The sequence below is a fragment of the Myotis yumanensis genome, unplaced genomic scaffold, assembly GCF_028538775.1.
Source record: "Myotis yumanensis isolate MYYU_CA2020_CCGP unplaced genomic scaffold, mMyoYum1.0.hap1 SCAF_3, whole genome shotgun sequence".
NCBI lineage: Eukaryota > Metazoa > Chordata > Mammalia > Chiroptera > Vespertilionidae > Myotis > Myotis yumanensis.
The window spans coordinates 191693410-191707898 of NW_027223754.1; the positions used below are offsets into that span (position 1 = coordinate 191693410).

The 14489-nt window shown below is 33.5% G+C and overlaps 1 protein-coding gene across 1 annotated transcript in view; it reads left to right on the plus strand.

Moving 5' to 3' along the window:
* The first annotated feature begins 1097 nt into the window (after window positions 1-1097).
* The window catches only part of LOC139007351 (ovostatin homolog 2-like), a 35786-nt gene continuing 22394 nt past the window's right edge, over window positions 1098-14489 (plus strand). The window contains exons 1-13 of the mRNA XM_070410706.1: window positions 1098-1293; window positions 1571-1754; window positions 2271-2427; window positions 3647-3699; window positions 4068-4088; window positions 4700-4868; window positions 5364-5448; window positions 9307-9424; window positions 10436-10547; window positions 10999-11108; window positions 11446-11604; window positions 12912-13139; window positions 14134-14188. Of these exons, the coding sequence (XP_070266807.1) occupies window positions 1229-1293; window positions 1571-1754; window positions 2271-2427; window positions 3647-3699; window positions 4068-4088; window positions 4700-4868; window positions 5364-5448; window positions 9307-9424; window positions 10436-10547; window positions 10999-11108; window positions 11446-11604; window positions 12912-13139; window positions 14134-14188 (1516 nt within the window). The 5' untranslated portion in view covers window positions 1098-1228. The remainder of the gene's footprint in view (window positions 1294-1570; window positions 1755-2270; window positions 2428-3646; window positions 3700-4067; window positions 4089-4699; window positions 4869-5363; window positions 5449-9306; window positions 9425-10435; window positions 10548-10998; window positions 11109-11445; window positions 11605-12911; window positions 13140-14133; window positions 14189-14489) is intronic.

Genomic DNA, 14489 nt, shown 5'->3' on the forward strand with positions numbered 1-14489 from the left:
GACACCAGTTCCTGTCTTCTGTTACCTAGTGTAATAACTCCATCTATATTTGAACTAGAAAGGATGCTAAAGAAAACATGAAGAAGGGAGAATTATCACACTGGATGCTGTCAAGAGTTCGCCAGTTACTTTGGTATGGCTCATTTTCCTGGTAGAAATGGTTTACTTTGCCCTGACCGGTTTGGCTCAGTGGATAGAGCGTCGGCCTGCGGACTGAAGGGTCCCGGGTTCGATTACGGTCAAGGGCATGTACCTTGGCTGCGGGTATACCCCCAGTAGGAGGTGTGCAGGAGGCAACTGGTCGATGTTCCTCTCTCATCGATGTTTCTAACTCTCTATCCCTTCCCCTTCCTCTCTGTAAAAAATCAATAAAATATATATTTAAAAAATAAAAAAAGAAATGGTTTATAATCAAAATTATGTTAAATCTTTTTCTTTTCTACCAAAGTGACTAGTATGTATGTATGCATGCACACATATTCAACACATTTTCTTCCATTTTTTCTTATATTTAAGGTACAAAAGGATATTGAACATTGTAAAAAAAGAAAATCATAGTAAATGTTGAATGCATAGCAACATTTTAAATGCTGTATTCTGTATTATGAAATTATAAAAGCATGACTTAACAGTTTCAATTATCTGTAAAATGAGTCTGCATTGAGATATCTATTTGTATCTGGGTTTTGGCAACATCAGATATGCTACTTCTCTCAGAAGCCTGGAAATTTTACCTTTCGGGAATTGTCCTAACCACAGCCTTAGAGGGGCAGTTTTCCTTCATGTGCTAATTCCTACAAATTAATGCTTTTGGGACTGCGGTCAGCCCTGTGAGCAAGATACTAAATTAAACTAATGACTCCTAAGTGTCACACAACTGCTTTCTTTGTTTTCCTCTTTCTTCCTGTTCAGCCTCTACAGCTAATTCCAAAAACAGCAGCATCAGTGAATTTAAGAAGGAAGTCGTATATTAAGTAACAACCCCCTGGAAAATAATGGGAAAGGCGATCTAAGTGTGATTGATGGTTCTTATGATACTTGCTCCAAAAAAAGTAATTGATCCTTCATTGTGTGGCTATAAAAGCAACACAATACAGAGAGAGGCAGAGTAGAAGGAAGGAAAGACAGTGGAGAGTTGAGGCAGCTGCCTTCTAATGAGAGAAAAAGAGAGACAAAGACAGAGATAATAGTCACAGTGAACTCTTTCTTGTTCGGGCATTGGGATAAAATGGTGCTCACCCTGCTTCTGAGCACCCTTTGGCTTCATTTTACTGTTGCTGTGGCTTCAGAACCGTAAGGGAATATTATACTCTCTATTCATATTAAAGTACTAGCAGAGACCTCGTTAAACCTATTCTGTGTTAGCATTTGATACTTTACCACTTCTGAGACTGAGTGCTGGTTTGCCTCATAAATTTTTAAACAAGTGTATAAAGGGAATTGACATATTTTTTAAGATACCTCTCTCTGTATACTTAGCATTCATTGTAATGAAAGATGTGTGTATTTCAGGACCATTTCAATAAGCTAATGTTGCCTTTTATGCGTGTTCTGCATTTCTCCTACCTAGGCAATATATTCTATGGGTCTCCTCTGTGATTCAGAGTCACTCTACAGAAAAAGCCTGTCTCCACCTTTTAAACCTTAATGAGTCTGTATCCTTGAGTATTGTCCTAGAGTATGATGAAGTCAATGTCACTATTTTTGACCAGCCTGTGGAGGAGGAGAACTTCTATGCTTGCGCAGATTTCCAGGTGAGGCACTGAATTTGCCATTTCAGAACTTAGGGTGGGAACAGGAAATTATTATTTAAAAAATAATAATTTCAGAGAGATAACAAATCTTGATTTCAGATGACTATGGAAGCTAGGGAATAAAACAAGAGAATTTCTGAGGCAATAAACAAAATGAAAATTAACATAGGCAAAAAATGTGTGAGATATTGCCGTTTTCTATTATATGGAATGATTAAATGTATTTACTGCTTTTTGATAGAGTTGTTCAGCAATATGAGAAAACAGAATCTAGGTAAAGGGAAGCAGAATTGGAATTCGGGGCAACCAAAAAAATAGAAGGCAAGAAGACATAAAAAAGAAGTTTATTAAAAACTGTTTTCATACTAAAAAAAAATTAAAACAAGTAATCACAGTCTCTCATTAAGAAATAATGAGCTTAAAATGCTCTCAAACTGAGAACCCAAATTAAGACATTGTTCACCTTTTTAATGTCTACAAATAATTGTCCCATTCTCTGTTCTTTAACATAAACAGGTTTCTCAAAAGTCCTCTGAACAGTTAGCTTTTGTGACATTGTTGGCTAAGGGTGATACTCTTGAAATCTTTGAGAGGCGGTCCGTAGCACTCGTTTCAGAAGAGACAGTAACCTTCGTGCAGACAGATAAACCCATCTACAAACCTGGAGAGAATGGTAAGTCAATATTCACATTTCCTTTGTATCCTTGACCTTATGAACACATTCTTCAAATTTAGGGCAACCCAAACATAGGAATTTTAGTCTTAAATTTATCCTTAATGTTATAGAATCATGGATCTCTAGAATTTTTACTGGTTGAGTAGGTCAATTATAAAATAATTCCTTCAAGCTCCAGTAATTGAATGCTTTGCTTCTTAAAATTTTGCATGCCACTTTTACTTTGTACAAATTCTAGTGACAGGCATACATAAAACAATGGTTACAAGCATGGGATGTAGAACAAAATTATTTGGTTTGAATTGTTGCTCCATAATTTACCTTTTGGGTAAGCTAGTTAAATCTCTATTTAGACTCAACTTTTTAAATCTCTAGAATGAAGATAATCAAAATATCTCACTTATACAAATATTGTAAGAATAAAATCAGATTGTCAATGTAAAGCAGTACCTAGTGCCCAGTAAAGACTCCATAAATGACATTTATTATCACTATTATTATTATCCATTTCAGTAGAAGTAATCATAAATCTGAAAACCAAAGCAAAGCCCTTCTATTTTCTTTATTATTGTAAGTAGAAGATAGCATAAAGAACACTAATCAAGGACTCAAAAGAATTTGGTTTTGTCTTGACTTTGTTAATGATTTATTGGCCTTTGCCAAGCAAATTCTGATCTTAGAGATGTAAAATAGAAGGTTAAATGAGAGCAACTATAGATTTTGTTTGATTTATTGAAAAGAAATAAAAGAATTGAAACAGAATTTATAAGGTGAGTTTTTTTGTGGCATTATATTCTCTCTCTGGAGTTATTAAAATGCTATGATGGACAGGCATGTGTAAAAAAATAGCTAAGATGGTTTTCTAGAATTCTGCTCAAATTAATATATAGTAATGTTTGTTAACATCAATACATTTTTCCCAGAAAAATTATGTTTAACTCCTACCATACATATTTCACATTTTTCCTTCTATGACTCATTCTGCCACAAATTCCGGTGGTGGCAGTAGCTAGTGTCAGCATTAGCAGCAACCAGCGTCATCAGCAGAGGAATTACCATGGAGCAATAAGATAGGATCAAATCAGAGTCAAGGGAGAAGGGAGAGCAGTATTCTATGATAGGAAGGCAATTTATTTCTATGTCTATTTGTAAACAGCTATACCTAGGAGAGAAATAACAAGAAAAAATATTGCCCCCCCCCCCTCTTTTCTTTTAGTTCAAATTCGTATTGTGACACTGAATACCAAGTTCAAACCTGTCGAGGAGTTGGTGAGTTCAATAATTTCTAATGATACACTGGAATTTAAGCAAGTTAAACAAATCTATTGCTATAGAAAGTGTCATCAGGAAGTTTTTCATAAGTATGAAAATAGATTCTAACATAGAGAACTATGCAGGTATAGTTTCATTGCTAACCTCAAATTTAAACATAAAACTTTCATTTATCATGAGTTAATTTATATTTCTTTAAGACTTTTTATCATGTAAGAATGGGTTGCATGAAACCTTTTGCTCTCTGTGAAAACGAGAGCAGTCTCAATACTTAAATTAAGTCAAATAATCTTTATAAATGCAATATGTGGCCAAAAAACAGTGCACTATTACAATATTAACCTACTTATTTTTTCCTCTTGCAGTATCCTTTAATCACACTTCAGGTAAGAAATCTTTTTTTCATTTCTATTATTTTAAATATTCAGATAAATAGTGATTTGTGTCTAGTTTTCATTATGCATAGTTACAAGTTAAGATAACTGAAATAGCGGAGGAGAAAATCTTTATATACACAATATAAGACATCAGATGAAGATCTAAACAAAGGGCTGTCACTTTTAGTATAGTCTGTGTGGCAAGTGCAGTAACAAGTTTTCAAGGAAAAGAAAAGATTGAGCTCTTTTTAAAGGAGTTTTATGTTTAAAATTGCTTAATTTTGGCTGCTGGCCCTTCTTAATCCTAATTTAGCCATATGTTATTTTAAGGAAATAGAAAGCATATACACCTACAAATTTAGAAATTAGCTAAGAAGGTGATTTTATTATTATAAAATAGAATTTTGGTTTTCAGGGAAAAGTTAATGGAGTCTCTTTCTACTAATTCAGATCTTTGATATTGTGCAGTATGGTATCTAAATGTATTTGAAGCCTCTAGTTAGCTCAATAAAATGAAAAAGCTTTCTTTACTTCCCATAGTTACAGAAAGTACCCAAATGAAGAAGGAAAAGATAATACTCTTATATGACCTCTGTTTTTATTTCTTCTTTATTTTCTAGGATCCTCAAAACAATGGGATTTTTCAATGGAAAAATGTGGCTCCTTTTCAAAATATTACCCAACTCTCATTCAGATTGATTTCAGAACCAATGTTTGGCGAATACTCTATCATTGTGAACAGGGCATCAGGAAAGACATTGACACACCCATTTACCGTTAATAGATATGGTAACCAATTGCTACTTTTAATTGTTCTATATAAATTAAGCTTTCAGAGGACTTGACCAAGTAGCTTTTATGTTAGAATTAGAAGAAGTAGGTGAAGCTTTGTTTGGTGTTCTCCCATCTTCCTTTCTTGGCCTTTTCTGCTTTATTATCTTTCTTGCTTCTCACTCCTTGCTTTCATCCTTTTTTCTGACCCCTGCCTTTACTTCGTAAGAAATATCTCATTTATAAAATCTACACAATCTTCTGGGAAGTATTACAACAAATAAATATAAAGTTATGAAAATAGAGAAGAGAAAGGAAAGGGAAATAATTAATCATTAATGAGACACCATCACTTACTGGTGCAACACAGAATTTGGGGCAATTGAAACATGGTCTATACAGATGTACACAGAGGAAAATATGGTGCATAGAACCATACCTAGCTATGTAATTGTAATAAATTTTGCTCTCCAGTATTTGTAGGGGCTGAACTATATTTCTCTTTGTTTCCAGTGTTGCCTAAGTTTGAAGTAAAAGTCAATGTACCACAAACAGTAACTATTTCAGATGAGGAATTCCAAGTGGATGCATGTGCTAAGTAAGTATTTATTCAGGATATTTGACATCGCATGTCAATGCAAGGCTCAGAGAGGAGGAGAAATGAAATTAAGCATGTAACTTTAATTATTTGTATGCTTATGTTAAAATTATCAGACAAGTAATGAATTGCCATTATAAGAGATTTGAAAAATATAAAGAAAAACATAAGAAATTGCCTATAATTAATTCCACTAATGCCATTGATACTGGGATTTATTTTTCTCTAATCTTTCATGAAGTTTCTATAATTGCAATCATGCTTTTCTACCCACTATAATTAAGAAACATGTTCCCTATATATGCCAATATTTTCATGAATTCTAGTTTCTTGCTACATAAATGTCTCTATGGCTATACCAAATTTACTTAACCACTTTTATTATATAACATGTAGGCTGTTCCATTTGTTTTTTCTAATAATAAATAGTATTATAACATATGTCTTTGTGTATATCAGTAAGTGTATAAGAAGTAACTTCTGAACTAAAAATTACTTAAGAAATATTTCAAAAATAGGAATTACCAAAATGAAATGTGCAACATTCTTTTAGTCTTTTGATTACCATAATGCTCTCAATATATTGTGCCAATGTACAATTCCAACACTGCCTGTCTCATTGAATCTTCATTATCTTGGGAGTTTTCAATGTTTTTAAAAAAGAACATAAACTTTTGAAATGTCCTGGTGAAAAAGAAGGCACTTTATCAATTTATTTGAGTTAATTTAAATAATTTTAATGTAAAAAAGATTTCTATGTGATGTGAAAAATTTTTATTTTACTTTTGGAAAATTATTTCTAATGATATTTACCTTTTTAAAAAGTGTAATGTATTTTCTCAAATTTCTAAAAAATAATTAAAAATAGATAATATTTAGTGAGTGCCAATTACTGTGCTAAGCATTGCATTTATTATATTCTTACCACCATGCTATGAGATAGACGCTATTATCATTTTTATTTTATATTGAAAGATTATAAGTCACAGAGAATTGAAATAACTTATCAAGATTAATGGAGCTTTTTTGATGGCAGAACTTGGGTTTAGACCTACGTTATCTGACTTCAGAACTACTCTCTTAACCAAAAACTCTGTTGTACTTTATGTAACAAAATTTCAAATATTAATATTTCCACATATTTAAACACTGTTTAATTGATGACATGAAAATTACTTGCCTTTGAATATTTTAAGCAGTATATTAAAGATACATTGGGTAAATACTAGTTTATTAACTAGCTAATAAACAAGTTAGGGTAGTGCTCGTGGATGCCACAAAGAATCTTGAAAAAAGTATTTAGCTTTTTTATATTATTTAAAATGTTCATTGGACTCTAGAAAAAGAAACATAATACTTTTTGAGTTTCAAAAAGAGTAGCTGAACATATGCCAGAATTTCATAAATGTAATATATAAGAGATCATAGACTATCTGTGTTAAAAGATAACAGGATAATTAACTTAAGCTTGAAGAAATCCAGGAACCTAAGTTGGCTTCACTTAAAAACTCTACACAAAACCAAAATTGTCAGTGGGATTAACAACTATAATTTATCTGCCCAATGGCATGCTAATAACACATACCAGAAGAACCAACATATTTATCAAGTATCACCTACATAAAAGACTTGCTAAGCTAAATATTGATATGGAATTGGAACATTTTGAAACTTCTTTAATGTTATATTCTACTTAGATTTGACATTAAATAGTTCTTTAGTATTAGCAATAATAGTATCCTGCAACAGGACCAGGCAATTGAGATAGGAGCTGTGCATGCTACAAGGTTATTTCAGGGCAGGCTATGTCTGGAAGTTAACATCAGTGAGTCAGTTGCTTACCTCAAGTTGTATAACTGTGTCTGTGCATTGTTTCTTTAGTATTCTCTGGGACTAAGCTTGGAACCAATAAAGAAAAAAAAAAGGAAATTAGATTATTTTAGTCAAAAACTTCAGAGATAAGTTGCATTTTTAAGAAGGAAGAAAACTTGCTCACAGACATATTAGTAAACTGAAGTAATATCCAGCAAAAGCTTTTAAGTCAAAATCAAAGAGAGAATGTTTATTTTGACCTGTATGAAAATTTAAACTACATATTTCAAGGACATATGTTAAAAATATATATATATATATATATATATATATATATATATATATATATATGGCTAAGTGACCAACTATCCACCTGTCCAACCGGACAGCCAGCCGGCCAGCCGGTACATATGATGCACACTGGGAATTTAAAAATAAACGTTGACTTGCGCATGCACAATACATATAAAGCTCTCACTGGTGCCAATCTAGACAGAGTAGGAATATTCCTACCTGAACCAATTTTCAGACATGATCAGTTATATCTCGCTTTTTCTAGAGTTCGAAGAGAGTGTGACAAAATTGTAAATACTTCATCACAAGGGAAATTAGTCAAGCACTCTGAAAATATTTTTACTCTTAATGTGATATACAAGGAGATATTAGAATAAGTTTAATCAGTTTATCAGTCATTGTTTTTATCAATGTTGTTTTTATATCATGTCTTTGTTGTTGTTATATCGTGCTGTTATTTCTTCTAATTGATTTCCTTTCAATGGGCATAAATCTGTGCACCAGGCCACTAGCACTACAATAAGAATTGTACTTCATAAATAAAAGACAGTAAGAAGAAATAAGATATTTCAGGTATAACTTAACCTTGCTTCTCACATGTAACTAATATTTAGAGCTGACAGGGGATTTTTTAAAAATAGTTCTTATTGATTTCAGAGAGTGATGGAGAGAAAGAGAGAGAGATAGAAACATCAATGATGGGAGAGAATCATTGATTGGCTGCCTCCTGCAAGTTCCACACTGAAGATCAAGCCTGCAACCTGGACATGTGCCCTGACCACAGAATTGAATCCTCCTGGTTCATAGGTTGACGCTCAACCACTGAGTCATGCTGACAGGGTCTGACAGAGGATTTTAATTATTTGAATTGAGTCAGAATCTCAGAAGCATTAAGGATTTTTAAATAGAGAGAAATAAATTAGTGGAATGGAAAGAAAATGGACTGTAGATTGAGGAAGATCTGATTTTGAATTTTAATCTCATCAGTTATAATGTGGGAAAGTGTTACTTGATCTCAGTATATTAATCTATAAAATGAGTTAATATACCTACATCTCAGGGTCCCTGAGAAAAATGAATAAGATATCATAATGTACACACTGAATATATACTAGATCCACCAATTAGAAAAATATATTCTAATTGATCAATTTTATTACATTGAGTTTTGCCGTATGCTAATTTCACATTTGTTATCTGTGTTTCAGAATCTTAGTGGACCTAATTCTCAACTAACAAAATCAAAACAAAACTCAAATTAACTGTATTTGTCTTTGGTTAAGCTTTTAAAGAACTTGTATTGATGTTTTTTGTGTGTTTTAGTAGAAAATGAGATATGTATTTAACCCCACCCCTTAAAGACACTATACTTTTGGTCAAAGCATATTTAGTTTAGGGATATATTTTCTGCTAAAGAAAAAAAAGTGATGCAAACAATTTTTATATTTCTATCAGATTAAAATATAATTTTAAAGACTAAACTTAATCATTAAATCCTATTCACTGATATTTTAGAGTCTACATTACCTTGAATTTTATTTAAAAAGCAGCTGAATCCTGCTGCCTGATCAAATACCTAATTTAACCTAAATTCTGTGGGGATGATAGCACCAAGAAGTGAGAATTCCTAATAGAATATGGTCATTGAAGTAGTCATAGTTTAGAGATTTCATATGTAATTTCTGAAGAAGACCATAAAATATTACCATGGTTTTGTTCATTAATAATTACCAATACACCTTCTCCTACTAGGTACACCTTTGGCCAACCTGTGCAAGGAAAAGCCCAAATCAAGGTGTGCAGAGAATATTTTTCCTTTGGAGATTGTGAAAGAGACAACAATGAAATTTGTGAACATTTTATTGTGCAGGTACAGTTCATAATCTTTATTTCAAAAAAGTTCAATTTATTATTATTCTTTCTCTGATTTCATTTATAAAAGGGATATAACACTTTTCATCTTGTGAATAATAGAGGTTGCAGGTAGGTAAGGTAAAGAATGAGAAAGAAAATACGTTTAACAATAGTATCTTATTCTCTAGGCTATGTAAATTGTTACCCACCTATAGAATAATACATTTTTAGAATTGAAAGCTGTATTGGCTCCCTTGAGTAATAATATTTTGTCTAGGTGACCTCCCTGATCTTTCTTTGGAGAATCATTAATTATCCTTTAAATAAATGAATCCTTCATAGTATTCCCCATGCAACCTAGAATTGTTCTTATGAAAAAAAAGGTCATTTGCAAACATCTGCAATTCAGAGTATCTGCATTTATTACTTTAGATTTGAAGTTCATTTTTTTAAATATCATTCAGTTTTATGCTTATCTTTTCAAAATTTGTTATTGTTGACACTATTAAAAATGTCCCCCATTTTTCTCCTCTTTGCCCACCTCACTCACCGCTCTCCCCCCTCCCTACCCACTCTCCCCCACTTCCTCCCTCCACCCTGCCAGCCTTCACCACACTGTTGTCAGTGTCCATAGGCTATGCATATATGTTCTTTGACTAATTCTTCACCTTCTTTTATCCAATCTCCCCTCTACCCCATTCCCCTCTGAGATCTGTCAGTCTGTTCCATGTATCTATCCCTCTTCCTATTTTGTCTACCAGAATATTTTTTAACTTGTCCCCTTCCACATTGTTTCCAGGAGAATAACCCTGACATCTGTGAAATATACAATAGCTCCTTACTTTGTTTTAATTGGTGATGAAAACTACCTTCCCCCATCTTTGGTAATTCTGTGGTCATTTCAACAAGTTTGTGAGATGGAGCCATTGGGTGGTGGAGGGAGATAAGTATCTGTGCTGAAATTCCATATTCTTTAAAGACTTTTGGATTCCTAACTTTTTCTTTGCATCTTCTCTTTATTTTTCAGTTGGAAAATGGTTGTGTTTCTCAAGTTGTAAATACAAAAGTCTTCCAACTCTACCGTTCTGGATTTTCCATGTTATTTGATATCACTGTAACTGTGACAGAAACCGGGACAGGTAATGGTTGTATTTTATTGGTAACCTGAGGACATATGCAGCTTACCAGAAAGAAATTTATTGAGTTAGTAATACTCATCAACTACAGATCATTAATTGCTCAATAGAGTAAAGTGGAGTACATTTGTTAATAGGTCAACTTGAGGGTTGTTTCTGAATAAGGTTTTTCTAATAATATTTAAAATAAAAGTATTATGTAAATGCTACGCTCAACTTGGAATAGTTTGTTTGCCTTGCTTAAGAGCTACAACCACAAAGTTGAGCAGTTGTGACAGAGACCGTGTGGTCCAAAAGCTTAAAATAATTACTGTCAGATCCTTTACAAGAGAAGTTTATCAATCTCTGATCTAATACAACTGGGATCATCACAAGTGCAAAAGTTAGTGAGAAATTCATAAGATTGCACATCAAATGATTCATCTTCCTTAACAGTATTTTTCATTTGTTATAGGTGTGCAGATCAGTGAAAAAGCTCCTGTTTCTATCACTTCATTTCTTGGGACAGTGAACTTTGAGAACACGGACCCTTTCTATAGAAGAGGAATTCCTTTTTTTGGCACAGTAGGTTTGACTAAAAACATATATGTTCTCATTTCACTTTCTTGGATCATAGGTTGCCCTTTGAAATTTTCTGCACATGTTTTTCCTACTTTCATAACACATTGCAACATTACTACATCTGACATACTGGAAAAAGTCCTAGGCTAAAAGAAAATGATAGATAAAAATATAGCTGTTTCCATATTATATATTTACTTAATGGAACATCCGTTAGAATTTAAGAAAGTTACAATAAATGATTACATTTGTGAATAGAACATTTCTTCTCAGTAGAGATGTGACATTTTGAATTTTAAAAATCAATGCTTCTCTCTCTCTCTCTTTTTTTTTTGTACAGCTTAAATTTTCTGGTCCTAATAATGTCCCGATGGTGAACAAACTATTGCAATTGGAGCTCAATGACAAATTTATAGGAAATTACACCACAGACGAGAATGGTGAAGCTCAGTTATCCATTGACACTTCAGATATATTTGATCCAGAGTTCAACCTGAAAGTAAGACTTCAAAGAGTAGACAAGATCCCACAGAGGATTCCAATGTTAGGAATTTTGAACGTTAGGAATCTCTTAAAAGATAACTTATATTGAGAATGTATTTTAACAGAGTTTCAAAATTTAGGGTATTTTATATATTTGCTTGTTCATTAGATAATAGATGAGAATACTTATTCAAGAAGATGAGATAATAACAGCTCATAATTTTTATAAACTAGAGGCCTGGTACATGGATTCATGCAGGGTGTGTCCGTCTAGTCTCACCTAGTCACCCAGTCCCAATTGGGGCCAATTGGGGCCGGCCAGCTGGGGAGGAACCATGGGAGGGCTCCAGGGCGTGTCCAGGCCATCTCTCCCAGTCCCTATCGGCCAGACCCCAGCAGCAAGCTAACCTACTGGTTGTAGTATCTTCCCTCTGGTGGTCAGTGGGCATCATAGCTACTGGTCAAAAGGTTGGTCGAACAGTCAAACAAACAATCAGACACTTAGCATATTAGGCTTTTATTATATAGCAGTGGTTCTCAACCTTCCTAATACCACGACCCTTTAATACAGTTCTTCATGTTGTGGTGACCTCCTACCATAGAATTATTTTAGTTTCTACTTCATAACTGTAATTTTGCTACTGTTATGAATTGTAATGTAAATATCTGATATGCAGGATGTATTTTCATTGTTACAAATTGAACATAATTAAAGCATAGTGATTAATCACAAAAACAATATGTAATTATATATGTGTTTTTCGATGGTCTTAGGCAACCCCTGTGAAAGGGTTGTTAGACCCCCAAAGGGGTCGGGACCCACAGGTTGGCGACCCACAGGTTGAGAACCACAGTTATATAGGATTCTATAACAACCTATTTTCCTCTGAGAAACTAGAAATAGCTCATGAAAATTATTTGACTCCTCTCCTTTGATCATTTTATGCATAGATTAGGAGTCTTGACACTATGATTTATCTTTTTCTGCTTCTTAAACAGAATTTCACAATTAAACAATTTATCAGTGTTTAAGTATAACTGAAAGACACAGGACCTTAAGGCTCATCTCTGACTTCAATTACAAAGTAAAAATAAATATTTCATTGTAAGCCTATTGAAACAGACATACAATTATGGTCATGTTTTGTATACAGAAAGAGGAGAGTGCTTATGTTATTTTAATTTCCAATAACTTAATGTTTAAAGTCAGCCACAAGCTGAGGTTTCTCTCTGCTTTGAAGGGATCAGAAGTCTTTCATTTGGTATTAATTACTGTCCTTGAAAGATAGCGCTAAGATCCTTTGCTCTCTTTTCTCTTATCAGGCCACATTTGTTCATCCGAAGAACTGCTATGTTCCCACATGGTTGACGCCTGAGTATTTGGATGCCCGTATATCAGTCCCACGCTTTTACTCCCGAACCAACAGCTTCCTGAAGATTGTTCCTGAACCAAAGCAGCTTAGATGCAATCAACAAAAGATTGTTAATGTGCATTACTCCCTAAACAGTGAAGCATACAGGGAAGAGTCAAATATAAACTTCTTTTATTTGGTAAGTCTTGGCTGGTGGATTCTTGGATCTTGCCTGTCTGCTTAGCATGAACGTGTCCCTCAGTCATGCATGCCAGTCTGAGGAGGCCAACCCCGCCTCACTTTGCTGGTGAATGCTATTGGCACCATTAAAAAAAACCCTCAGAAGCAAATAATCAAACATAAAAAAGATTCAGGCAATTTCCCTAAGGTTGAAAAACTTATTTCTGAATCTGCTATTTTCAGAATTTAATTATTAACTCACATCAAGTAAGTAGTTATGCCCCTTTGTGAGAGTAAAATATTAGGCAGACACCAGAGACTAAGTGGAAAGCTGATTTTGATAAATATTCAAAGAAATTAGCCCTTTTTGTTCTGTCCCTATATTTATTCATTTTGTCTCTAGAAGGCATATTGAAAGGTGAAAAGCTACAGGCTTGGAAATTACAACTCCTAATTAAAATCCTCCACCCTCTCCTAGTTTTCATGCAAGTTGGCTGATTTTGGACAAATTGTTTAAACTTCCTAAGCCTTAGCTGCCTCTGCTGTATATTTGTAATTGGAAATAGTAAGACATCTACTAGGGCCAGTAGTTTGTGTCAGACAGTGTTAGGAGGGCTTTACATGTGTTAACTCATTAATCACCCTTCTGAGTAGCTCAATTTTACAAATAAAATAACAGAGGCAAGGAATTGAAATGACTTGGCTTATTCAAAGCCAGGCAGGCTAGACAATTTCAGAGCTTTATACAACTCTTACTCAGTGCACTGCATACTATTTAACAAGTTTCTAGCACATAATATACTCTCAATAAATTTTAGTGACTTTCTCTGTTCTTTTCCAAGTTTTGCAAAGTCCATTTTTACTATTTGTTCATGGAAAATATCCTATCCTCCAGATACATCACTAGATTGTTCAGAATTATAGAATTATCACTAGATTGTTGATTATTTAATAATTTTATGATATATTAAATAATATGATTTCAGCTATTGTGTTTTCTTTTTGCTTCACAGATGATGGCAAAAGGGGCTATCTTGCTCAGTGGACAAACAGAAATCAGAGACAAAGGTGTTTACAATACATTTTTTAAATATGTACTCCACCTTCATTTTTCTTTATTTTTAAGAACATGTTATAGTGCTAGAGTCAAAAGGTTAGGTTAGAAGAGTGCTTAACATTACCATTTGTGAATGGCGGGCACTAGTTAGTGTGGTCCAAAGTAAATTATTAAATATTTGATGAAGGAGATTTCAGCCAGTTTCTATTATTGCCAGGTTATTAAGTACATTATAGAAAAGTGACGCCCCAAACCTAAATCTCATTATTGACTCAATTAGTCAGTGTTGATCTTTGTATATAGAGTTTCCAT